At 43.4% G+C, this 26,662-nt stretch overlaps 1 protein-coding gene across 1 annotated transcript in view; it reads right to left on the reverse strand.

Annotated features, from left to right (window-relative positions):
• Positions 1-4,219: 4,219 nt before the first annotated feature.
• The window catches only part of MAL2 (mal, T cell differentiation protein 2), a 39,123-nt gene continuing 16,680 nt past the window's right edge, over positions 4,220-26,662 (reverse strand). Inside the window, exons 2-4 of the mRNA XM_075827977.1 lie at positions 24,286-24,456; positions 11,826-11,978; positions 4,220-4,798 (exon numbers count right to left, since the gene is read on the reverse strand). Of these exons, the coding sequence (XP_075684092.1) occupies positions 4,727-4,798; positions 11,826-11,978; positions 24,286-24,456 (396 nt within the window). The 3' untranslated portion in view covers positions 4,220-4,726. The remainder of the gene's footprint in view (positions 4,799-11,825; positions 11,979-24,285; positions 24,457-26,662) is intronic.

The following is a 26,662-nucleotide window of genomic DNA, read 5'->3' on the forward strand; positions in this document are numbered from 1 at the left end:
CCACGGACCTCCCCCGTAAGCTCCAAAGCCACCCGCCCCAGCCGCATCCGTGAAAATATTCAGATCACTCGTATCCTGCGCTGGGCCATCCATAGCGAGCGACCATTGTACTGGCCCAAGAAGTCATCCCAAACCTGAAGATCAGCTCGGTGCTCCTCCTTGAGCCTCACAAAATGATGCGGCGCCCGCACTCCCGCCGTTGCCGCCGCCAACCTTCTACCAAACACCCTCCCCATCGGCATAATCCGGCAGGCGAAATTCAACTTCCCCAGCAGCGACTGAAGCTCCCTCAACGACATTTTCTTCCTTCTACAAGCCCGTCGCACCTCCAGCCTCAAAGCACCCAGCTTATCCGCCGGGAGCCGACACTCCATTGCCACCGAGTCAATTTCGATTCCCAAGAAACAAATCGTCGCTACCGGGCCCTCCGTTTTTTTTTTTTTTTTTTTTTTTTCCGGCGCCAAAGGGATCCCAAAATCCCTCGCCACCTTCTGCAGGGCATGAAGCAAGTTACCGCAAACCGGCGAACCCCCCGGGCCAACGCACAAAAAATCATCTAAGTAATGGATCAACGAATCGACCCCGGATACTCCCCTCGTTACCCACTCCACGAAGCTACTAAACGCCTCGAAGTATGCACAAGAAAGAGAACACCCCATCGGAAGGCACCGATCCACGTAAAAGGCCCCATTCCAAAAACAGCCCAACAGCCGTTGGCTTTCTGGATGCACCGGCAACAACCTAAACGCCGCCTCGATGTCGGTTTTTGCTAGCAGCGCCCCCAGACCCGCAGCCCGCACTAACCCCACCGCCTTATCGAATGAGGTATAAACTACGGAACACAACTCGTGATCAATCCCGTCGTTTACCGACGAACCTTTGGGATACGATAAATGTTGAATCAAACGAAACTTTCCGGGCTCGCGTTTAGGGACAATACCCAAAGGGGACACAACTAAATCTTTCACCGGCGACTCCACAAATGGCCCCGACATGCGCCCCAACGAAACTTCTTTTAACAACTTTTCCGACACGACTTCCGCATGCACGTAAGCCGATTTTAAATTTCTCCGCGTAACCGGAACCTCATAAGGAGGCGGAGGAATAACAAAACCAACACTAAACCCTTCATAAAGCAACTTAGCCGCCGCCCTATCCGGATACTCATTTAGATAAGGGGCCATCCTTTCCACCCTCACCGGCGACACCCCCTTGACCAGCCCCGTGCTGGTTCCCGGACCTCTTTTTACGCAGACATTTTGCCGCCCCGTGTGATGCCCCATTACACTCGGAGCACACGTGCTTGAACTTGCACGTGGCCCCGAACTTACACTGGCCTTCATTGAATTGCCAGCAAAACCCCGCCTTTCCCCCGCCGCTTGGTCCACTCTGACTAGTCTGGCCTCCCTGGCCACCGCTCCCGGGAAAGGGCTGCCTAACCGGAACCGTAACCCGTAACCAGAGAGCAATATCCTTCTGGTCCCACCGAATCGCCGGCCGAACCGCCTTCCGCTGACGGAATTGCTCATCATATCGCAGCCACGCCTGACCCCCATACGCCCTATGAGCCTCCCCAATAGCATCAAAATAACAAAATAACGCCGAACAATTTTCCGGCGCCTTTTCCCCTATCACACTAGCCAATATGGCGAACGCCTGCGACCAATTAACGAACGTCTGCGGGATAAGCCTATACCGCCGCCGTTCCTCCTCGTCCTTTTTACTCTCATCCCGCTTGCTCTTATCCAAATTGAATTTAGCCAGCGGCAAGAGAGAAAAAATTTCAACATATTCATCTTTCCAGATCCGATCACGCACCTCCTGCTTTAAATGCGCCCCCAACGGACCCTCAAAACAAACATACACCTCCCCCCGAGCACGATCGTCCATGCGCACTCGATCGCCGTCCTTCTGTGCCTCAGTCTGCACCGACACCGCGACCGCCTCTCTAACCGCCACCACAGGACGCGCCTGCAACGATCCCACTTCCCTGGGGCCTTCCCAAACTACCGCAGGGGACACTTCCGTTACTACCGGCGCCGCGGCCCTATCCAGGCGCCCCACCAGCTCCCGTAAGCAACCCACTAAATCTGCCAAACCCGCTCCGTCGCGTCCGCCCGCGCCACTACCGGCCCCCGATGCTATGCTAGCAGCCCCCCCGCCGACACCCGACATAAAAATCGCTGGATAAGACAATAAAGGAGTTATACACTCACCGGGCTGCACAGGCGCTGTGTTCCCGTCAGCCGGACCATCCTGACCTCGACGATAGACGTCCAGTTCACCTTCCTCCAGTTCTTCTCTCGCCGACGACTGTCCCTCCCAACGACCTCTTCGGAAAGGGGATGAGGACGCGCTGACCGATGGGCCGGCAACCTGCCGCCCGACCGCCGGGACCCAGACTTCCGACCGGACCTGTTGCCTCGACGTCGCTGCAGATCTAGTCGTCCGTCTAGACGATCCTGACGAAGCCTGCCCCCTGGCCGGAACATCACCATGCGGGGCGGCCGTACCTTGCTCTTGACATCTTCCATCTGATGGGGGAGGGGTGACAGGGAGCCCGGCCTGCGACTCCCTGCTTACCGCCGGACCCCGTCGCGGCCTGGGATTCCTGCCAGGACGCAGGGCCTGGGAAGGGGCGGTCCTCCCAGCTGCCTGGCCTGCAGCGTCCGGGATCGGGCTCCCTCTGCGACGCCGTGTCCGCGGGACTACCTCCGGACTCAGGCGCTCTGGAGGTCGGGACCGCCGAGAGGGACGGGTCGACACAGCCTGCATCGCCGTCACCCCTGCTACCGCTCTCTGCCTGCCCAGCGCAGGAGCGGTTGTTGCCGACTCCCCCCCCGCCGCCATAGCCATGCTCGTAGGGGGGCCGGGGGAGGGGAGCCTGTCCCTTACAACAGACCCCGAACGCCGTGCCCGACGTGGCGAAACGGCGTCCGGGATCCGCGTTAATGCAGCCACGGTCTCCTCCAGCCATCCGGGACCGTGGTGCACAGCAGCGGCACGCAGCCGCTCTAAAATCAGGGCCTCTGCCATACTAAAAAGCCGGGCAACGGGGAGCTTTGCTTCTTGTGTACTACTCCTCCCGCTGCTTCCGGCTCAATGCCGAGAAACAGCGGGAAGCGCAGTAACGGCCCCCCCGTCCCCCCTAGCTCCTCCCCGTCCCTCCTTCAGCTTCTTCACCTTTCCCTCACCTCTTAACGTTAACCCTTTCCCTACCAGGACGGTCATGTCGGCTTCCCTCAAGCCTGCAGCTGCGTCCAGCCTCTTCTTTATGTGGGGACCAAAAAGTATTAGCAGCATAGTCACAGCAGAATGTGAGTACACTCGCTAATATACATTCCGTCGCACTGATTCTGAGATTTTCATCGATTTTTGTACCGCTGCCGGGGGACCGGAAGTCTAGTTGCACAGTCTTATTTGGTAATTCATGTAACTGGCCCCGCTGTAGTCTACATAAAAGTAGAGTCGTAACGTCCTCAACTAGACTTCTGGTCCTCCGACAGCGCTATAAAAATCTCAGAATCAGTGCGACGGGGAACCGGAATGTGTATTAGCGAGTGTACTCACAAACTGCAGTGGCTACACTGCTAATAGTTTTTGGTCTCCACAGAACCCCTTTAACCACTAGACCACCAGGAATCAATGGTGAATGTACCATAGAGGCCACACATGCAGTTACTATGTGGCAATCGGAGAGAGAGGCCAGACCTAGTTTTTCCATTCCTTTTGCTATAGGGTGGTGAGAACCTGAGCAGGGCTCCTCTTCTCTTGGCGTTCTGCATTGTTTGCAAACATGGGGGTGTGGATTTGACCTTGGTGTCATGGAAAGCACATGAATGGGGAAAGAAAAACACCCGACCCTTCTATTCTGGGAGGCAAAACCCGACACTATAATAGGAGGCCCATTTTGATCTTTGCAAGGAGGACCCTCTCTCCTCTATGTACGCCACTGCCAGGGACATTATATATTAACCCATAACACCCTAGAGCCGCTATGGATAATGGATATCAATATTAACTCTTTCATTACGCTAGACCACAATAAATACTAAGTAGTAACTGCTAAACCACTCTAGGCCACCAGGAACACTATTAACCCGTAAACCATCCTATATAAAAGTGACTGTAATGCGTGGATATTTTGGATATTTTAAAAATCATGTGTTTCCCCTGAATGCACCCTATAAAATGAAAATAAAAAAAAGATGACACCTAGCATTGCTGAAAGGACCTGGACAGGTCCCCTTTAAATGGTACCATTCAGGAGATATAAAACATCTAGAACTCGGGACCAGCAGTACTGTGCATTATACATAAAAAGCAGTTTTATATTTGTCTTTACATTTTCTATGATGAATGACCTTTGATTTTTTTTATTGTAAAACTCCCATATAAACACATCCCCGCGCATTACTTCCCAGTACGAGAATAGATGTCCACCTGGGATAGATTTATATTACAATGTACAAGATCGGCAGCTCCCCCACTCTCTGCGGTGTTGTCGTAGGTATGTGATTTACATTTCTCCGCCAGCACAAGGACAGGTGGTCAGTGATCAGTCTTTTCAGGCTGTAATGTCTCTGCAATGAGGCCCGGTTCTCTCGCCCTCCCCGGGTGACTCTTGTAATAAGCCCATTCATATGACAACACATTCTTGCTCTTTTTATCCATTGACTGCTATCAGATTCCAGCGGGTCGGTCTGGTTCAGTTTGTTCCAGGACGTTATTGTTTCCATCTGCGAAATCCCAAGACCATGCTACACCCATAACAAACAGTGACTGCGAAAGCAAAAATCTGGGGGGAAAAAAAAAAGGAAAAAGGAAATTCATGTTATTTTGATCTGCAAAATGAAGGAATTATATTTTTTTCTTGAAATTCCTGTCTAGTGGTTTATGGCTTTGACCAAGCCAACTGTTAATAGTATCATGGAACATTAATGTGCCATAATTTTAACATAAATTCACAGTCCGGAATATTTAAATGGGTTGTCCATGTGCCCTATTAGGGCTAGTTCACATGTGGCGTAAACACTGCAGATTTCCACAACATATTTTGTTGTGGGAAATCCGCAGCATAATACAGTAGCAGAGGAGTGGATGAGATTTCAAGAAATCTCATCCACACGCTCCGTACTCGATATGCGGAGATAGCGTGCACAAATTGACCTGCGGAGCGTTTTTTAAAGCCGCATCATGTCAATTGTGGTTACAGAATCGCCGGTATTTTGTTGCGGGTTTTCTCCATAGGGAATACATTGTATTAAAAGTTTCCGATATACTTTTTGTGTCAATTCCTCACAGTTTTTAATATTCATTGTTTACTTCCAGTAGCTAAAAACCTCTAAGGATGTGCAGTAACTTTTAATGAATGACCTTAGGATAGACAAAATTCATCCTTCCCAGCCCTCAGGCGGCCATAGACGGATTAGTCATTGGGCCTTATGACAAATTCAGCTCTGCTTAAACAATATGACCATTCAGGTGCTGAAACAGGTTCAAAGGCACACAACCAAAGTAATAAATAGAATGGGTGAACTACAGGAACCAGAAAAGACTATCAAAATTAGGGTTATTTAGTTTGGAAGAAATAGGGCTTAAAAGGTTGTCCACGAACAGGCAACTGATGACCTATCCACAGGTTAGGTCATTAGTATATGACTGGTGGGGGTCCGACACCGGAGCCCGGACTGATCAGCTGCTTCAGCTGCCTTCGAGCACTGGGCGTCCATGCAGGAAGCAGATGGCTCCGGTCACGGAATAGCGGCCAAACTGTAGTACTGCAGCTCTGCTCCTATTCAAGAGAGTAGGAGCAGAGCTGCAGTTCTGCAGAACGTCCGCTATGCAATGTACGGAGCCTTCTGCTTCCGGCTCAAACTACTGCAAACCCTTCAAAACATTCGGCGCCCGGAGGCAGCCAAAGCAGCCGATTGGTGCGGGGTCCAAGTGTCGGACGCGTACTGATCATATACTGATGACCTGTGGATAGATCATTAGTTGTCCATTCGTGGACAACCCCTTTAAGGGTGACCTAATAACTAGGTTTAAACATTCAATGCATTTGGAAAGTCTTCTGACCCTTTCACATTTTGTTATGCTGTGGCCTTGTGCTAAAGTAAAAAAAAAAAAAACAAGTTTCACATAGACATAAATATTCAGACAATTTTCTATAAAATTTGACATTTAGCTCTGGGGGCCTCCCATTTCTCTGGATCTTTAAAAAAATGTTTCTATACCTTGATTGGAGTCCACTTGTGGTAAATTCATTTGATTGGACAGGATTTAGAAATACACACCCCTGTCTATATAAGGTCTCACAGCGGACAATGCATATCAGAGCAAAAACCAAGTCATGAGGAAAAAAAACTGCCTCTAGAGCTCAGAGACAGGATTGTGTGGAGGCACAGATCTGGAGAAGGGTACAAAAAAAATGTCTGCTGCACTGAAAGTTCCCAACAGCACAGTGGCCTCCATAATTCTTAAATGGAAGAAGCTTGCAACAACCAGGGCTCTTCCTAGAGCTGGCCGCCCCACCAAACTAAGTAATTAGTGGAGAGAGGTGACCAAGAACCCAATGGTCACTCTGGCGGAGCTCCAAAGATCCTGTGTGTAGATGGGAAAACCTTCAAGAAGGTCAACCATCACTGCAGCATTCCACCAATCTGGGCTTTATGGCAGAGTGACCAGAAAGAAGCCTCTCCTCAGCCAAAGACACATGAAATCCCGCCTGGAGTTGGCAAAAAAAAAAAAAAAAAAACTCCAAAAGGACTTTCAGACTGTGAGAAACAAGATTCTGTGATCTGATGAAACCAAGATTAAAACTTTTTGGCCTCAATTCTAAGCGTCATGTCTGGAGGAAACCAGGCCCTGCTCATCACCTGCCCAATACCATCCCTACAGTGAAGCATGGTGGTGGCAGCATCATACTGTGGAGGTGTTTTTCAGCGGCTGGGACAGGGGGACTGGTCAGGGTTGAGGGAAAGATGAATGGAGCAAAGTACAGAGATATTCCTGATGAAAACCTGATCCAGAGTGCTCTGGACCTCAGACTGGGCTGAAGGTTCACCTTCTAACAAGACAATGACCCTAAGCACACAGTCAAGACAACACAGGCGTGGCTTAGGGAAAACTCTGAGAATGTCCTTGAGTGGCAAAGCCAGAGTCCTAACTGGAACCCAAGCGAACATTTCTGGAGAGACCGGAAAATGACAGTCCACCGACGGTGCCCGTCCAACCTGACAGAGCTTGAGAGGATCTGCAGAGAAGAATGGCAGAAAACCCCCAAATCCAGGTGCTTTAACCGTGTGGCATCATAGCCAAGAAGACTGGAGGCTGTTAGTACTTAGAAGAAGCACCTTTGGCAGTGTTGAGTAAAGGGTCTGAATACTTATGGCAATGCAAGATTTTAGTTTTTCCTTTTCCAAAAATTAGCAAAGAACTAACATTCTGTTTTCACTTTGTCATTATGGGCTATTGAGTGCAGAATGATGGGGAAAATCATTTTATTTTAGCAGAAGGCCTCAACATAACACAATGTAAAAATATTGAAAGGGTCTGAAGACTTTTCGAATGCATTGTATCAAAGGTCAATACAGAGATCTCTCTTATGATCTATTTATACACAGGACTGTAAATATAAACTGTAAAAATAAGGTTTCTGCACCAACATAGAAGAGGATTCTTTACGGTTAGAGCAGTGAGACTATGGAGCTCTCTGCCAGAGGAAGTTGTTATGTGGAATTCACTAAAGAGTTCAAAAAGGGACCTGGATGCATTTCATGAGTGTAATAATATTACAAGTTATAGTTACTAGATCATTTGGGCTGGATCATTGATCCAGGGATTTATTCTGATTCTCAGATTTGGATTTTTTTTCTAAGATGAGGAAGCTTGTAAGTTTTTTTTTTGTCTCGCTCTGGATCAACATTGTAGAATAATAGGCCGAACTGGATGGTTTATGTCTTATTTTAACCTTAGTATGTTACTTGCTCAAGCTTCCCTTAGGAAAACTGAAAAAACCCTTTCCCATTAAAAACTAAAGTATTTTTCCTAGTGAATATTCTATTTTGTGGGCAGGACCCTGAAGAACATAGATCGGGGGAAGCCTCCAGTATCTAATTAAAAACAAGTCAATTTTTCTTGCTTCTAGATTGACTTTAACCTAGTTTGAGGGTATTTGAAATGGTTATATAGTTTCAGACAATCATTTTTTTTTCAATGACAAACCCTTATTATATAATAGGACACTCAACCAGCCCCAAAATCCCTTCTCATTAGCCTTTTGTGACTGCTGAAACCAAATCACAAAGTCCTAAACTCAACATTTATACTCGTGCTATGACTGGCGCGGGGCCCAAGGGGGCGGTGAATGACACAGAGATTTAAGAAACACCACAAAGTTTTCCTGTGTCATGTACTGCCACCTCAAGCCCTGCACTAGGAATAACTCAGCCAATCAGATTTGCTTGGAGTGTTCCTTTAGGATACAAGCATGAATTGACCAGCCACATTTCCATTTCAACACAGTCATACCCAAGGAAAGAAACCTTTGAAAGTTGCATGGTGATATAACTTAGGCATCAAGTGTCCTGTAATTGCACTACAAATACTCAAATGCAATGAAACCTTATCTGCAGCATTCCAGCATGGAGTATAAAATACTTACACAACAGTGCAAGACCTTGTACTTCTAGAGAGTAACGTAAGACAAGAAAAATGCAGAATAAATCACAGGACCAACAGCAGAGAAAATCAATACACAAGAACAGGAAGAATTTCTAGACACAAAAGACAAAGTAACTCCACAATGTATATGTCAAATGTCAAGACACTATATAAATAACAGGATTTACTCAATCATATTAACCACAATCTCACGTTTTCTGCAAAGATGGATGACAAACATATTGCTATCCACAACTCTGACGTGGCATTGAACCCTAGATGTTCAACGCAAGACAATCCCATTAGGAGCGGACTATGGAGACAATCACTTGCCACTGGGCTCTATTTATTATGGGATTATTCACAAATAACCTCTTAGAATATATAGAGGATATGTCCTGTGTATAGAATGATCACAAAAAAAGATGATGAAATTAAAAGTAGACATGTTCTGTATAGATGGAGGGTGGGACACAGAGTCATTTCCTCTGGAGAGTCCAAAGGACCTCAGTCCGACACTGGTAGAGACAAAGTCTATGTACACCTTCCTAACCGATTATTTTTTATTATTATTGTATCCAAAATGAAATGTGAAGAAACTTTGTAAAAAGTCTTCATTACAATGTTTCCTACCGTTTTGTGCCCTTAGTGCTATGCAGACCTATGTGTCTCCATGGCAACTGACTACAAACAAATCCTGTGTAGTCTGATCCTGCAGTCATACTCCCTTCCTATTTATCCTCTTTTTCTTCCTCACATATATGTAGTTGATTACAAAAAAGTAGAAGGCAGATGGAAGGAAGTATGACTGCAGGTTTAGGCTATATAAAGTTTGTTGTTTGCAACCACGGAGACACATAGATCTGCATAGGAGCAGCGGACACAAAACGTTAGAATTTTTTTGTTTTATTTTATATTGGGGAAATAATTAAAAATGATTGTCAAGGTTGACATAGACTTTAAAAGGAAGTGTATCCCTTTAAAAATTAGGACACATTATTTAAAATCAGGTTTTTGTTATATAAAAAACATTTTTTTTTTTAATTTTTGGTGTGTTTACTTTTTAATATATGTCTATACACCTAATTTTTTTTTTTTTAAATATTGCAGTTTCCACACTGGCCACTAGAGCAGTCACAATAATCTGATATTTCCTGTTCTCTGTTGGTCAGTTGCCAGCTTAGCCATATATACAAGCACAAGATGAGGCACATCTGAGATTTCTCTGTAAATTTACTTAGATTAATTTCAGCTGCCATAAAGCGCATACACCCCGCTGCACTGACTACACTGCATGCACAGGAATTAAGTGTGTCTCTCCAATATGGCCGACCAAAAAAGTTTAATGAATAAACCTCTACGACATTCAAAAAGAACACTAAACATTATGCATCATCTATATACTTAAATCTAATTCATGAAATTAAAATTAAATGCATGACAGCATCCTTTAAAGAGGCTCTGTCACTACATTATAAGTGCCCTGTCTCCTACATAATGTGATCGGCGCTGTAATGTAGAGAACAGTGGTTTTTATTTTGAAAAATGATAATTTTTGACCAAGTTATGAACAATTTTAGATTTATGCTAATTAATTTCTTAATAGACAACCGGGAGTGTTTTTACTTTTTACCAACTGGGTGTTGTACAGAGAAGTGTATGACGCTGACCAATCAGTGACCAATCAGCGTCATACACTCCTCATTGTTCCAGCCCATTGTTACAGTGTGATTGTGCAGGGAAAGAAGCTGCGCTGGAACAATGAGAAGTGTCTGACACTGATTGGTCACTGATTGGTCAGCCTCATACACTTCTCTTCACAACACCCAGTTGGTGAAAAGTAAAAACACGCCCAGTTGTCTATTAAGAAATGAATTAGCATAAATCTAAAATTGCTCATAACTTGTTCAAAATTCATCGTCTTTCAAAATATAAACACTTATCTACATTACAGCGCCGATCAGATTATGTAGGAGAAGGGGCACTTATAATCTGGTGACAGAACCTCTTTAAGCAATGGAAAAAGTAAGTAAATACCTATCTTCCAAAAGGTAGACTCTCGACTGCTACTTATCTGGGTAGACATCCAGTAGATCCAGATCTACTGACAGATCTTTGATATGTCCTGTTTAGATCACTGATGCCTTAGTTAAAAAAATATAAAGTGGCACTTCAGTCCATAGTTTTTGGACTAAAGCATTGTAATTGTTATACAATAGTCCACAGGAAACCTCTGTTTCTGTTTGTTACCATTCTGACCAGTGCAGTGTCAGACTGGGTTTACTTGGGACACCAGAGGAGATGATTTTGAGGCCCCCCCTTCATCAGAACATGAACACATCCACTTTTAATTGCTTTGTTATCATTGTACACACAGGACATGTCACCTAGAAGGTCAAATAGGTTATATATGTTGTAGGACATCAGCATAGAACATAATTCTCAAAAACTACAGAACATGAGATGCCCTGTTAACATCTGCACTGAAATACTGCTTCTCCTTAAAGTGAATCTGCCACCATGATAGATTTAGGGTCGAATACATCTGTTCTTGTCGTGGCAACAAAGCACACTCTGTATGTAAATGCCCCCTCAGTTAATAAGCGGAGATGAACCATGTGGTCACATCCATGGCTTCGTAGTAAGAAAATTACAGTGAATGTAGTCGCATGGCCCAACTCAGCCAACTAAGAGGGCCGTGTTATATACTTATAGAGCATACTTTGTTGTGACACCTAAAAATAGGTGTTCAGAGGGTCATTTAGCATGTCCACTGTTAAAGGAACCAATATTTCCTGAGACAGTAGCTAAAACAGGACCATAAATGTAAAATTTTACCGCATTCTTTAAAGCCTGAAAAAAAAATGAAGGCCAGCAGACGCCATATTTTTCTGCATTTCCCATACAGTTTTAAAGGACAAAAAAAAACGGAATGAAAGGCCACCAGAAATGTGCATGCATTGGTCCTCAAAATGCCCTTGTACCCAACCGGTAATGCAGGCAGCAATACTTGTATATCAATGAAATTCTTAAAAATTGAGGATATCCATTCTCTCGTATCTAGTGATATCATTGCTGCCTCAGTGATGTCAGCAGTTTGTGACAAGTTGGCTGCCATTAATGTGTGTACGAATGGGACAACTCATCATTTAATATCATACCGTTGCTGCTACATTCAGTCCAATCTTGCGGTTATCGAGATGAATAACAGTCGAGTTTTCATTCTTCATTAGATTTGCTAGTGCGGACACAGCAGCTTGCAGAACAAAGGCTCCAAAATAAAATACAAAGGCAAAGAAGTGGAAAGAGAGGTCCTGAAAAATAGAAAAAATATAATAATTAGTTATATCATGGAGAATAAGCAGGCCGTGAGCTTCACAAATATTACTCAACCGAAAATCTAAGGGTATGTGCACACGATAACTGCAATTACGTCTGAAATTACAGAGCGGTTTTCAAGACAAAACAGCTCCTGAATTTCAGACGTAATTGCTCTAACTCGCGTTTTGCGGGGCGTCATTTACGGACGTAATTTGGAGCGGTTCTTCATTGGAGTCAATGAAAAACGGCTCCAATTACGTCCCAAGAAATGTCCTGCACTTCTTTTGACGAGGCTGTATTTAAACGCGCCGTCTTTTGACAGCGACGCGTAAAATGACAGGTCGTCGGCACAGTACATCGGCAAACCCATTGAAAGTAATGGGCAGATGTTTGCCGACGTAATGGAGACGTTTTTTCAGACGTAATTCGAGGCGTAAAACACCTCCATTACGTCTGAAAATAGGTCGTATGAACCCAGCCTAAGGGGTGGCCCATGTTCAATGGGACATCGACCCATCCTTCATCCCGGATGTGCTACTGATTAAGGGTTCAGGTTCTTCCCTTTTCCATGAGAAAGGAGAGGGTTAGGTTGCTGCTTCACAGTTTCCAAAATCAAGCCATCACACACGGACCTACATATATTAGCAGTCTACACTTGGTTGGATACTTAGTTGAAGACGTCATATACGGTTAGTTTTAGATGTTTTTGCGTTTTATTGCATCATATTTAGTAGGACCTAACAATGAGGTATGGCATAAGTGCTGAAAAAAAACTTGGTAATACTTTAAGTCAACAAATTGCTTTGATGGGCCAAGAGGGGGTCTTCAAAAAGGGTGTCCGCACCTACCATAAGTACTGGTACAAACATATAGCTACAATCCATGGCACCCGATATGCAAAAGACTATTCTCTCACATAACTTGTGTAATTTCTCAAACTTTTAATACACTGCACATCCTCATATTTTGTGTGTTATTATTATTATCCTGCTAGAATATAGGTCATCCCTTACGGCCCAGTCCAATTTTGGCCTTGATGACCAGAACAATTTCTTGAATTTTCCTCTTTACATCCCGAAGCTCATAACTTTTTATTTTTTGTTTGACGTAGCTGTAGGAGACCTTGTTTTTTGCGGCACAAGTTGTACTTTATTTAGGTGGCATTTTTTTGCTACATCTACATTTATTGTTTAATTCATATAAATTTTTGGGCTACATTCAGACGAGCGTGTCAGATTTGTGCGTGTAAAAAACGCAGCATTTTTTCTACATTTCATGTCCGTTTATTGGCATCAGTGTGCTTGTGCGTGGCATGAGTTTCACGTCCATGCAAGCACTTTTTAAAAAAAAATTCCTCTGCATTTCTTTAGTAACGGCTGCGTGAAACACGTACAACACACGGATGTTGTCCGTGTGCTGTCCGCAGTTTTCACGCACCCATAGACCTCAATGGGCGACTAGGTTCGCAAAAATGCAGCAATATAGGACATGCAGTGAGTTTCATGCAACGGACTCTTACTGCTTGAAAACTTGCGCATGTCTTAATAGCTGCATTGAAATTAAAGGGTCAGTGTGCTGTGTGTGATTTCAACGGACAGCACACGGTCGAATATTACGCTTGTCTGAACGAGCCCTTATTTTGGCAAAAATGCAGAAAAGAGCAGTTCCGCTGCAGTTTTTTTTTTTTTTTTTAAAGCCTACACCAGTCATCATAAATTATGCTTTACATTTATTGTGCAGGTTGTTACGGTTGAGACGATACCAAATGTTTATATTATTTTATGCTTTTGGACTTATATTTAATCAAGTTGATTTATTGTAAGAAAAAAAAAAAGTGCATTTGTGTGTATTTTTTACGGATTATACTGTTATGTTATCTAAGGATTCTCTGCCTGATCTACTGACAGAATTGACAGGCGACGTCTGTTTTCAGAAACCCACTGTTAAATACCCTATTGGAAAATTCTGAGTTAATAGAGAGGAGTCCCTCATTTGGGACTTTTATTAATTAGCCAGAACGGAGAGCAACTACAAAACACAGGTCTTCCCCTCTGGAGGACCCAGCATGTCCACGATTTAGTCCTCATGCACACGACCGTATTTTTTCCCACCCGTAAATACTGGCGTAAATACGGGTCCGGTGTCACACGTATTCGACCCGTTTTGCACCAGTATTTACGAACCCGTGCCCGTAAATATGGGTCCGGTGTCACCCGTATTCCACCCGTATTTACAGGCACGTTTTTGGCTGCAAAATAGCACTGCACTAATCGGCAGCCCCTTCTCTCTATCAGTGCAGGATAGAGAGAAGGGACAGCCTTTTCTGTAATAAAAGTTAAAGAAATTCATACTTACCGGCCGTTGTCTTGGTGACGCGTCCCTCTCTTCACATTTAGCCCGACATCCCTGGATGACGCGGCAGTCCATGTGACCGCTGCAGCCTGTGATTGACCTGTGATTGGCTGCAGCGGTCACATGGCCTGAAACGTCATCCAGGACGTCGGGCTGGATGTCGAGAGGGACGCGTCACCAAGGCAACGGGCGGGAGACCGGACTGGAGGAAGCAGGAAGTTCTCGGTAAGTATGAACGTCTTTTATTTTTATTTTTTACAGGTTTATTCTGATCGGTAGTCACTGTCCAGGGTGCTGAAAGAGTTACTGCCGATCAGTTAACTCTTTCAGCTCCCTGGACAGTGACTATTTACTGACGTCGCTTAGCAACGCTGCCGTAATGACGGGTGCACACATGTAGCCACCCGTCATTACGAGAGCTCCATAGACTTCTATGGACTGTCCGTGCCATTATTACGGCCTGAAATAGGACATGTTCTATCTTTTTCAACGGCACGGGCACCTTCCCGTGAGAAAACGGGAAGGCACCCATCGCCAATAGAAGTCTATGAGCCCGTTATTAGGGGTCGTAATTACGACCCGTAATAACGGGAGTTTTTACGGTCGTGTGCCCATTGTTTTCCATAGGTACCACGCAATGCTTCATTTTCCTTGTGGTGGCGCTGCAGGAGAATTAAACACTGGCTGCCAGGTTCCCCTGCAGATTTACAGCTGATCGTCGAGAGGAAACTCAACAAGAAAATAAAGTGGGCAACCTCTTTAATTTTTGGAAAGCAGTATGGGATATAAAAATGTAGAGCTTTCACAATATCATTGCCTGCGCTAAAGATTGAAAATCATTTTTTTTATATTTTAATATATGACGTGAGATACTTTTGTATAAAAAATTATTTGTATATTTTTGTAGGTATTTTAAAAATTATCTGATTAGCATATTACATTTTACAAAATAAATACTCTTGTATAGAATACTTTAGCTGCACATCTTTTACTAAACGTTAAAAGGTTGTCTGCTTTGGACAATCCCTTACAATAATCTTACCACAGGGTGTCCTACTGCTGGAATCCCTAGGGATTAGCTAAAATCTGTATGGGAATCTGGCAGTAAGTTTTCGATTTACCTGCAGCACCACCAGAGGTGAAATGAAACATTACACAGCTCACATTGAATTCAATGGGCTGTCTGTGTAATGCATGGACGTACGCGGTCCTAGATGCTCTTTGTAGCCACTCTCTGCTCTAGCTCATAGATGACGAACCTGAACAACCACCTCTATTAATTCAGAATTCGCCAGTAGGTTATTTGTAAATTGTTTTTCTGAACCAGACAAACCTATTAAAAATTAAAGCAATTTTAATAATTGGCATTGATGTCAATCAGACTTGTCAGAAGTGTCTTACCAGCACTCACAGGTTTCCATAACTCCCTTTGACATGGATGGAAAGGTGGCCATGCAAGTTTAAATTTGTTCTGAACATTTTTGAGAGTCCACGCTTTATGCCCTCTACTAATGAGACCCTTCTGACACGTAAGGTTGACATGTCATGAAAAAATCCGGGAAATACAAAAACAAAAAGAATAATTTACTATTTGTAAAATAGTAATAAAAAGAAAAAAAGTCCCACAGAAAATAAATAATTCTCACACCTTAGGGCCTGTTCCCATCATGTTTTTAACAGAATTAATAGCGCAGTCAACTGCCCATCACAACGGTCACAAACGGAAACCATAAGCAAAGTTTCCGTCACCATCGAGATCAATGGTGATACAAACGGAAGCTAAGGTTTCCGTTTGGCTTTCCGTTAAGGGGTTCCCCCGACGGAAAGCTCAGACGGAACCCCTCAACGGAAAGCAACGCTGATGTGAGCACAGCCTTAGGGTATCCAGAAGAGATAGTAACAAGGTGGTTTCATGATTTAGTTTCCTCTCACACACACCCATTTCATAACTCACCAAAACTTGTACAACGAGACAACACCCAAGTGCTCGATCAGCCTTACAACATCATTCAGAGAAAGGGCAGCTGCAAATCACTCCATTCATTAACTATAGACCTAAAATCCAGATGGGTGAGGTTTACAAAAATTATAACACGGGAAATAAAGACGTCTCAGCCTGATGATGGGGTCAGTTGTGTGTTCCCATGATAGCGGTGCAGGGAAATTGGCTGCTTTGTGTAAAGCAATTGAGGTAAAACATAAACAGTCTATATCCTAAGGTAAAATTTAAATGGTGCCGAAAAATTTACCAAAAATGGACGTAAGATCTCATGAACATAAAGATAGAAACTAATGAGCCCATATTGTACCTTTATGGGCCTTTCATGTCATACAGAGGTGCCATTAAAAAGCAGCACAAGGAGGGCTTATAAGTCTGTAACAAGGGACCTGTAGTGACACAATGTGCCGCCGTACAGGCTGCGCCATGTGCATTAGGCCTAAATATCTTTTTGAGCATCAAGTCAGTGTAAGATACAAATTTAATACTACTTTATAGGGGTCGAAGACTGGTTGAAAACCGGTGGTGAAATTTCAAAAAAAACGATCAAAGAAAACTTTAATTGGACATTGAAAAGATCCAATTCTTCCGCAAAGTGCATTGCCCATGTCCAGACTATTAAAATGTTCTACTTTTCAAAAAAAATTTACAGGGTCTTTACATTTTGAATGTTTTTAGAATATCATCCTTTTTGCCTTTATGTATGATGTAGAACATTAACTTTTGTAAACTTTGTCACCCGCCTGTCACAAGACCTTATAATCTAAACTCATCAAGCAATAAACTCACAAATGAATGATGTACCTAAACAAATCTTACTCACTAGTATATAAATACCCACAAACCCCAGATGACCAAATCTGAATAGAGGCTTATCTCAAAAACGTCAGTCATATAGACATAAATATGGTGACAACATATCATGTGGTAAAGTGTCAAATCTTACAATGATAACTAAAGAGCGTGTCACAACATAAAAACTTTTAGGATATGTCAATCAAGTGAAGGCGATCGGAGGCTTCTGCAATTCATTTCAATAGAGAGTATCTGTTCATATTCAGCCAACGCTCCATTGCTGGACAGGCCCATTCCTGGAATTGGTGGTGATTGTGTTGGATTTTCAAAAGCAAAATGTACTGGAGAAATGACAATACAAGTTTTTTTAAAAGGGAAAAATGAGCACAGCTAAAAGCAAAGTAACAAACCAGAAAGGTCCTGTACTCAATGCTGTAGTACATAGGTCCATACCGAAACCACCATGTATGAATTCATGGGGGTAAAAACGTTGGCATGCTCCATTACGGAAGTGTTCTTCACTAGACACACTGCTTCTAAGGGAGAGTTCCGGGCCTACGTAGGCACGAGACTGCGGCCCATGGATTGCCCAAGGGTTTAATAGACCATAAGAGACTCCATGTGGTACTGTTCTGTGCATGCAGATGGACCCAAAAAGACATGTTGAAAGACTTTTGCGACATGTTATTTACATGCCATCCCCTTTATGTGAGTGAAGAGTTTAATATCCCCTCTGAAATACATTCTCGCCACACCCCAAGGCAGGGGTTTCAGCAGAGAGTGCCCCCCCAGAAGATTAGCATGATCACTGTCGTCTTTAAAGAGAACCTTTCACCTCCCCATACATGCGCTTACACTGTCCGTAGCAGACACGTCAGTTCGGCAGGCAATACAAGACTGATCTCTCGCAAGAGCTGAATAGATGCGAGTGCGTTTAAAACGATATGATCAGCAAATGAACGATCATTTGCTCGTTCACCTGCTGATCGCTGCCCTGTTTACACAGGGCAATTATCGGGAACGAGCCTTCTTTGAACGCTCGTTTGCCCGATAATTGTCGAGTGTAAAAGGGCCTTTAGTGACCGCTCTATTGTATTACTGGAAGGCTAGATAATGTCAGATAGCAACCCTATACACTATGTACACAGATAAAGCTCTGTATGCAGCTCCCCTGGCCTCTGGGGGAGGGGGCTGTATGCCGTCAATTCCTGTAGACTCTAATAATCTATGAGATTTCTATGAAAACTGACTCCCATTAATTTTAGCTGCCATAAAGCACACACACCCTGCTGCTCTGACTACACAGGAAGTACAGGAATGAAGTGTGTGTTTCCAATATGGCTGCTACCGGGGAAGGTTTCAAAGATAAAAAATAAATAGTTATAAAACATTTTTAAAAAGACCCAACACCTTATTTATCACGTATATACTAAAATCGAATTACTGAAAGTATAGTTAAATACAGGACACATTCCCTTTAAGGATTCGGGAACTTTTAAATGTCAGAAGTTTTGATCGGTGGGGGTCCAAGCACGTTTAACCATTTGGATCTTAGTTATCTCTGGTCCCGGTAGTTAGATCAGGGTGTCAATGTAATATACAGATGACCCTAGCTGCATATGAAGAGGGCTCAGCTGCTGAGCCCACTCCATACTTCCCCCCTCTGACTATGAAGTACATGAATATCAGTTATCGGGAAGGGGTAACGGTTGATGGACGACCCGGGCATTAATAATAGTGGGCGCCCTTCTATTTTTTTGATTAGCAAATCAATTTGTTGTGGTAGCCAGCAGCCACTTCAACTAAAGTTAAGGATAGGGCTCCTTATAGATGCTGGAATGGTCCCTAATGTGACCAAAAATTACAGAAGGGCATCTGAATTTTAGTCCTGATCGCTATTTCCAGCTTTTACTACTGAAGATGACGTTCTCCCCTTCTGCTACTTTCAAGCTGCTTCTCTTTGATGTGTCCGACTGTCTGTATGTCCTTTCCAAAATTTAGCATTTGAGAGGCACGGGACGAGAGCGCTGGAGAAAAGGAATAAGTGGTTATAGGCCCCGTTATTTAGCACTCATGTGTATTGGGGCAATAGCTAAACCCTGTGTTTGCTAATAACGCTGTTACTCTGTAGAGGTGAGTCCTGCACAGATTATGGTCACCCATTTGCAAAGGGGATGGGAACAAGCACAGCTGGTCCCATTTCTCCAATGGCCCCATATCAGCCATATGGTCTGCCTCTGTGGTATGTATGCCCTTAATAGTGACCATTAAAAGAAGATCTCCATCCAACCACATTGCAGGACAACGGTCCCAAGCAAAAGGAGGATGCCAGTAGGCAAAAGATGGGAAGACAATATCCATAACAATAGTTTTTTTCTTCTGTATGACTACTTGGGCACAGCCTTTACACTAGACTTTGGAATGACTGACTGCAGCGTTTACTTTGGTTGTGACTGGAATTGTAGATCCATCCTATTCAAGTCATTGTGATGAGCTGCAATACCAGATCCCATGAATAGGGGGCGCTTTACTAATCGCATAGACCCCTATTATTGAAAGGATGATTGAGATCTATGTTTCAGGTCTAAAGGATGTTAAAACAATGCTGCAGTTATTTGCTACACCATAATATGTAACCTACTGTAGCTGCAATGTGTGATTACCGGTCATAAAGTGTAGGATTATTTTACACGGGTTAATCACGCTAATTCAGTCACATGGAAATAAGGCAGAAAACCGCCTCGATAACCTTTGTATCCACATGGTATTATAATCTAGACTAAAGGACACTGATAAGCCTTACTTAGTATGTATCTGAAATCCTATGCTATCTTTCATTTTTTTAGCTCTACATTACAAAATTCATGAATCCAGTATACAATCATCAACAACAGATTATGGCTCTCTTCACATTTGTGTTGAAGGCTCAGTTGGAAACTCTGTCATAGATTCCCTAAGATTTGGCAAGAACAATAACTGCATGCAGCGCTATTCTTCTCAATGATGGCCACAACAACGGAAGCCGACGGTACCGATTAAAAGTCAATGGGTATGTCAGGCACTGACGGTATTTATCGCACGACGGATCTGGCAGTGCTTCTTGGTTTCCATTAAAAACGAAAACCATGTTGCAGATGTGAACAGAGCCTAAGACCTACCCAAGCATCACTCACCCCTCAAGAGTGGCGGGTACAGGAAATATCGAAGAAATAAAAAACCTGAACAAAAAAACACGAGTTGGAAATCACCAAAGGTTCACATAACTTCTTAAATAGGTTTATTTCCATGACTTTACATTGACGGCCTATCCTTCTCCCATCCCCTTGTTCTGCTGATCGGCTGGGATCCCAGGGGCAGGAAGTGCTAATAATGTAAAATGAAAAAAAAAATCCTTTAAGGCCCCATGCACACGACCGTATTTTTCATCCGTAATTACGGACCCATTCATTTCTATGTGTTGCGGACACCTTTCCGTATTTTTATGGATGGGTGTCTGTGCCGTATAAGTGATCAAACATGTCCTTTTTTTGTCCGTAATTATGGCATGGACTACTTTTAGAAGTCTATGGGCGTTTCGGTAATTACGGACGGCTACGGATGTGCATCTGAAGCCATCCATAATTACGTAAGCATTGCTATACGACGCCAGGGGATCACCCAAGATTCCGCCCTGTTTTTTTGCGGATCCGTAAATCCGGATGCATTACGGACCATATTTACGGACACCCTTCCGTATATGCGGATGATTTACGGATGACTATAAAAGGACTATGGATCCGTATTTACAGATGGATGAAATCTACGGTCGTGTGCATGGGGCCTTAGGCCTCATGCACGCGGCCGTGCACGTAATCACTGGCAAATATTGCGGGCACGGCCAGCCGCCGACGTCCGCTGACAGCCACTTTCGCAAAGTATGGGAGCACAGTCCGTAAAAAGGATAGGACATGTCCTATCTTGCGGTACACTTCTACAGCCTGAACACCTTCCCGTAAATATACGTGAAGGTGTCCGTAGACAATAGAAGTGAATGGGTCCGTGATTTTTACGGTCATGTGCATGGGCCCTTAGAGAATATGAAATCCAAATATTTCATTCAGTATTTTTTAAACCGTCGTCCAATATTAACGCAGCTTTGAAATCTCTACGATAGACTTTATTTGCATTATCCCGATTATATCTGGGGCAGTTTGTCCATTGATATAATCCGATCCCATGCAAAAATAATGGGTTTCTATACAGTAAAAAATAAACTGGGAAAACTTTTATGAAAAATTTAATTATTAAATAAAATGTATTATTTTTTTTCGTAATATATTAATGGCTCATTCACACTAAAGTTTGAGATACCCTTTTGGTTCCCAGCCAAGTAAATAAGGAAAAGCTTTTCTTTGGGAATGTTCTACTCATTCCCTAAACCGGAAGCCGTTCCTATTTTTTGGAATATATAAATAGAAGGTAAAAAGATGTATCAGATGAGGGTGTGAATAAGCCCTTTGTATTACACCTAGAGGTCATTCCCAGCCTAGTTTGGCCTCAGTCATGCCAAGCAGTTGACTTTGAGACCACAAGTCCATATTCCTTTTGGAAGGACTATATTAAGCAAGCAAAATAGCGAAAGTTTGAAAATAAGGGCTATTCCCATTACAGACACTTATGGCATATCCACAGGATATCACCCAGGCAATGAATGAATGTGCACAGCTCTCTCCATTCACCTACGGTATATGGGAGTTATGGAAACAGTCGAGCAAGATGGGAATACCCCTTTAAGGCCCCATTCACATCACGATGTTGTCCTACGTTTTTCGTGTACATCGGGAAAGCTCCTGACATACACGATAAACAGGTTTGTAGGGCTCCATTATAACGATGGAGACAAAAAGAGTGTCCTTTTTGGCCTCTGTCTGGCTGGTACACGTCGGTATACCTTTTTTTTGGAATGATGGAATCGTGTAAAAGGATACGCTATTCCATCCTGAGGGATCCACAAAAGAAAATAAAAATTGTATACCGGGGACTCCAGCACTGCTCTTGACATCACTGTCCATTTAGGCACAGTGATTTCAGGGGTTTTCCCAGGGATGGTCCCCGGGTGACGTATTACACTGTATGCCATACAGTGGGATACATTTGGGCCTTCCATCGGAGGTATACGTATAGGGTCTTCCCGATGTATACCTCCAAACCAAGGCCTAAATTTCATGTGAATGGGGCCTAAGTGTTGATTCTGAACATATCTCCCATTGACGCCTGGTGAAAATTATTTGGTACTTTAGTCAAAGGACTTGATGGACATTCCTATGAAGTTCTCCTACTGTGTATATGTAACACGGATGAGAAGAAAAAGATGGATATAGGCAATGGTAAACTCTTAAGAAATCAATCACGGAACAGACTATTTGTTGAGGAGGACTCAAAAAAGGTTTACGCAACCACTTCTGGATATTCAATGACCGCTCAGAAGGAGGAAACTGCCAAAACTCTCATTGTTGCTCTGATTCACTCTCGTCTTGACTACTGTAACTCATTACTAGTCGGTCTTCCCCTCACTAAACTCTCCCCTCTCCAATCTATCCTCAATGCAGCAGCCAGGCTCATCTTTATGACCAACCGCTACACCAACGCCTCTAATCTGTGCCAGTCACTGCACTGGTTGCCCATCCCCTTCCGAATAAAATTCAAACTTATTACTCTCACCCACAAAGCTCTCCACAGTGCTGCACCTCCTTACATCTCCTCCCTCATCTCTGTCTACCACCCTACTCGGGCTCTACGTTCTGCCAACGACCTTAGATTAAAATCCTCCATAATCCGAACCTCCCACTACCGTCTCCAGGATTTCTCTCGTGCTGCACCCGTCCTCTGGAATGTGCTACCCCAGACAATCAGATTAATTCCCAATATCCACAGTTTTAAACGTGCCCTGAAAACACATCTATTTAGACAGGCCTATAACATTCCCTAATCTGACTCCTTTCCATGGCCCTCCATTTAGATTAGTCATCAGAATAAGATTCCCTCACACTCCTTCTCTTCATGTCCGTCATACACGGATAGTGGCTGGTGACCGGCTCATGCAGCTTTATGTTACCACCGCATGTGTATAAAAATGGCCGGACTATTGTGCAGAACAAACACTGTTACACTTTGTGTCTCCCTTATGTCCTCATAGATTGTAAGCTCTTGCGAGCAGGGTCCTCACTCCCCAGGTTTGAATTGTAAATGAACTTTGTCACTATGTAATGTCTGATATTGTTTGTTTCATGTTCCCTCTAAATTGTAAAGTGCTGCGTAATATGTTGGCGCTATATAAATAAAGATTATTATTATTATTATTATTATCTTTAGATTTCCAAAAATTCACATTCAAAACACTCAAAAAAAAGTTATCCTAACATTTTTTTTTTCACGGAGGTTAGTGGAAGCCAGGGAAAAAGATCTGTGTGTATCCAAGTGAAATATGCCAAAATAGGAAGTTCTCTTAGAGACTTAGGTTAAAGCCTGGGATCCATAGCAGACATTCTGGGGTCAGTGTTGGGCTGGATTCACACGAGCACATTACGGCCGTAATGGACGGACGTATTTCGGCCGCAAGTCCCGGACCGAACACACTGCAGGGAGCCGGGCTCCTAGCATCATAGTTATGTACGACACTAGGAACCCCCTGCCTCTCCGCAGAACTACTGTCCCGTACTGAAAACATGATTACAGTACGGGACAGTTGTCCTGCAGCGAGGCAGGGACTCCTAGCGTCGTATATAAGAATGATGCTAGGAGCCCGGCTCCCTGCAGTGTGTTCGGTCCCGGACTTCCAGCCGAAATACGTCCGTCCCTTACGGACGTAATGTGTTCGTGTGAATCCAGCCTTGGAGAAACTCTTGCTATGATTTACCTTCGAGGTCTACATGGTGGATTACATAGCAACTAGAGCAAGACCCATCATATGGGGATGCATTTTGCGGTCTATCCAACAGCTGCATTCTGGGAAGAGCAATAGTTGGTTTACCTATTCTAAGTGCAATGTTCAAATATGTGTTGTGCTCTACATGTATTTATCTACATTTCATCTTTCAAAAACAATCAATGTCCCAATTTTGGGAGTGCAGTCGCAGAAATTGACATTCCTAAAGAGTATTAATCTTCATACTTACCACAAAGTTCCAGTTAGTAGGGATCCTATGGGCCAGACCGCAGAGAAAGACACACAGGAATAGAAGAGAGCAGAAGAAGGCCGTTACAGATACAAACATCACCCATCCTTGTACAATTGGCACCGGGACGTTAGAAGCTGCCACCAAAATCCAAACAAGTCCTCCAAAAATCTGTAAGACATTAGATATAAACATCAAAAATAGTCTTGAAGAGAAATACCACTTTATAAAATGGTAAGTTCAAGACAAATACTTTGAGCAGTCATTAGAATTTACTTCTTTACCCAATAGGTCATTGGTTTCCAACCCATGACTCTCCAGCTGCTTACATATTCATATTCTGAAGGATTAAAGTCTGGTCATTCCCGTCTTAGACATTTATGACATATCCACAGAATATGCCATGAATCTCTGATAGATGTGAGTCTCACCTCTGAGACCCGCACCTATTCCCAGACCGGAAGTCCCGCTGCTCTGACCCATCTGGAGAGATGGTTGCTGGCTGCAGAGACCGAGAATCAGTATAAAAGTGTCCGGCAATTACGGAACAGCTCGCATTTCTTTTTTACGGTGCCCAACAGAAGCAGAGGGTACAGCATGTTGGTCAGTACTGTTACAGGTAGCGTCAGTGAGTAGTCACAATTTATAGTCAATGGTGTTATGTAACATAGGTACAGCCCGGCTATCTGTGTGGACAGTATCAGCTGCGATTAACAACTCTATCACACCAATCATAATCTTGGACTTTAGCACCTTCGACCTTCTTTACCGTATTGTGGATTCCAGAATATTCCCCGTCTTACTGGTCAAGCAGGAAATCTCTCGAACTTTTCTTTAGTGGTACCCATCTCTATTTGGTCTGCACTTGATCTCACATCCCTTCTTCCTACAGTCCACACCATGCCTGGCCTTACATTGAATGGTACCATATGCAGATCTTTCTCCTGGAGTCCCCCCTCCGTACGCTGTATTACTATACAGTGTACAAATAACCGTTCCATACAGTGCCTAACCTATAAACTCCATACAGTTCGGCCCCCAAATAACAGTGTCATACGTTGGCCAAATAACACTTGCCTAAATAACAATAATATACAGTGCTGCCACCACCATAAACAGCAAACAATCATTTTCTGTACAGTGCCTCAGTAGCAGTGCCAAACAATGCCTAAGCAAATGCCACCATACAGTGCTAAAATAATATCAACACAGAGTGATCAAATAACAGCTCCGAAAAACGGAACTATTGCCGACAAATATATATTAAGAAATTAATCAGCACATGCAGCGAGCGCGAATCAACGAGACATCGATTACTCCGATCGCTTGTCCCCATACTTCATCATATCGGCAGCGTGTCTCCCGGGTTACACAGGGGGATGTGCTGCTGACAACGATAATATTTACCTTTTTTTAAAACTATACGACCAGCAGATGATGGAGTGTTTGCTCGTTCATCTGCTGATCGCTGTCCTGTTTACACAGGGCAATTATCGGCAACGAGCGTTATATCACCGCTCGTCTACCCGATAATCACCTAGTGTAAAAAACCCTTAACATGTAGGGATTGTCCAAAGCGGAGAACCCGTTTAAGGTTATACAGTTATTTATCATTTATGGTATTAATGGGAATAAAGTACTTTATCTGTTACAGCTACTTACACATAAGAGTCCATTCAATCAGGAACTAAATGTAAGAGAAATAGCACTCAAGCACATACACTATGTCAATATTTTATGCCAGAAAAATAAGAAAAAAAATCTATACCAAAGCGGAAAAGTTACTAGACCAGAAAAAAAGGTACTAACAAAAGAAACGGCAAATATTTGTCCATGTCATATTTAACGCGTACCATAAATACATCAGCGTATATGGATTTACCACAGACGTATATTACATTATGTAGTTACAGAGATGTCTGAGAAGGCAATACCCCTATGATAAATTTGATTTAAAAAAAACCCACAGTAAGTCAGAAGCTACATGGTGACATTTGGCCACATGAGAGAGTGACCACAAAATCACAGGATTAGCAGGACCAGGACGCAACCTCAATGTTTCAATATAAAAAACAAGGTTACGGACGTCCTTGTGACAGCTGCACAAACTTCAACCTAGTTGGATTTTTTTTGCGATAGTCGGAAAGGTCCCTCTTTGATCTTGATTCCCATATGGAAATATTGAGGTTGTATCGTGGTCTCACTGAGCCCACAATTTTACCACAACCAAATGTCACCATGTCGCGTCTGCCTTAAACTTTGAGAAAATAAACGAGACAGTCAATACAGCTTCCAAAATATAAGAATTGTCACAAAGCTTCCCAAGACTTTTTGAATAGCAAATTTTCTAAGATATGGAGTAATATCACTGGCTTTT

The sequence above is a fragment of the Rhinoderma darwinii genome, chromosome 5 (assembly GCF_050947455.1).
Source record: "Rhinoderma darwinii isolate aRhiDar2 chromosome 5, aRhiDar2.hap1, whole genome shotgun sequence".
NCBI classification, from domain to species: Eukaryota; Metazoa; Chordata; class Amphibia; order Anura; family Rhinodermatidae; genus Rhinoderma; species Rhinoderma darwinii.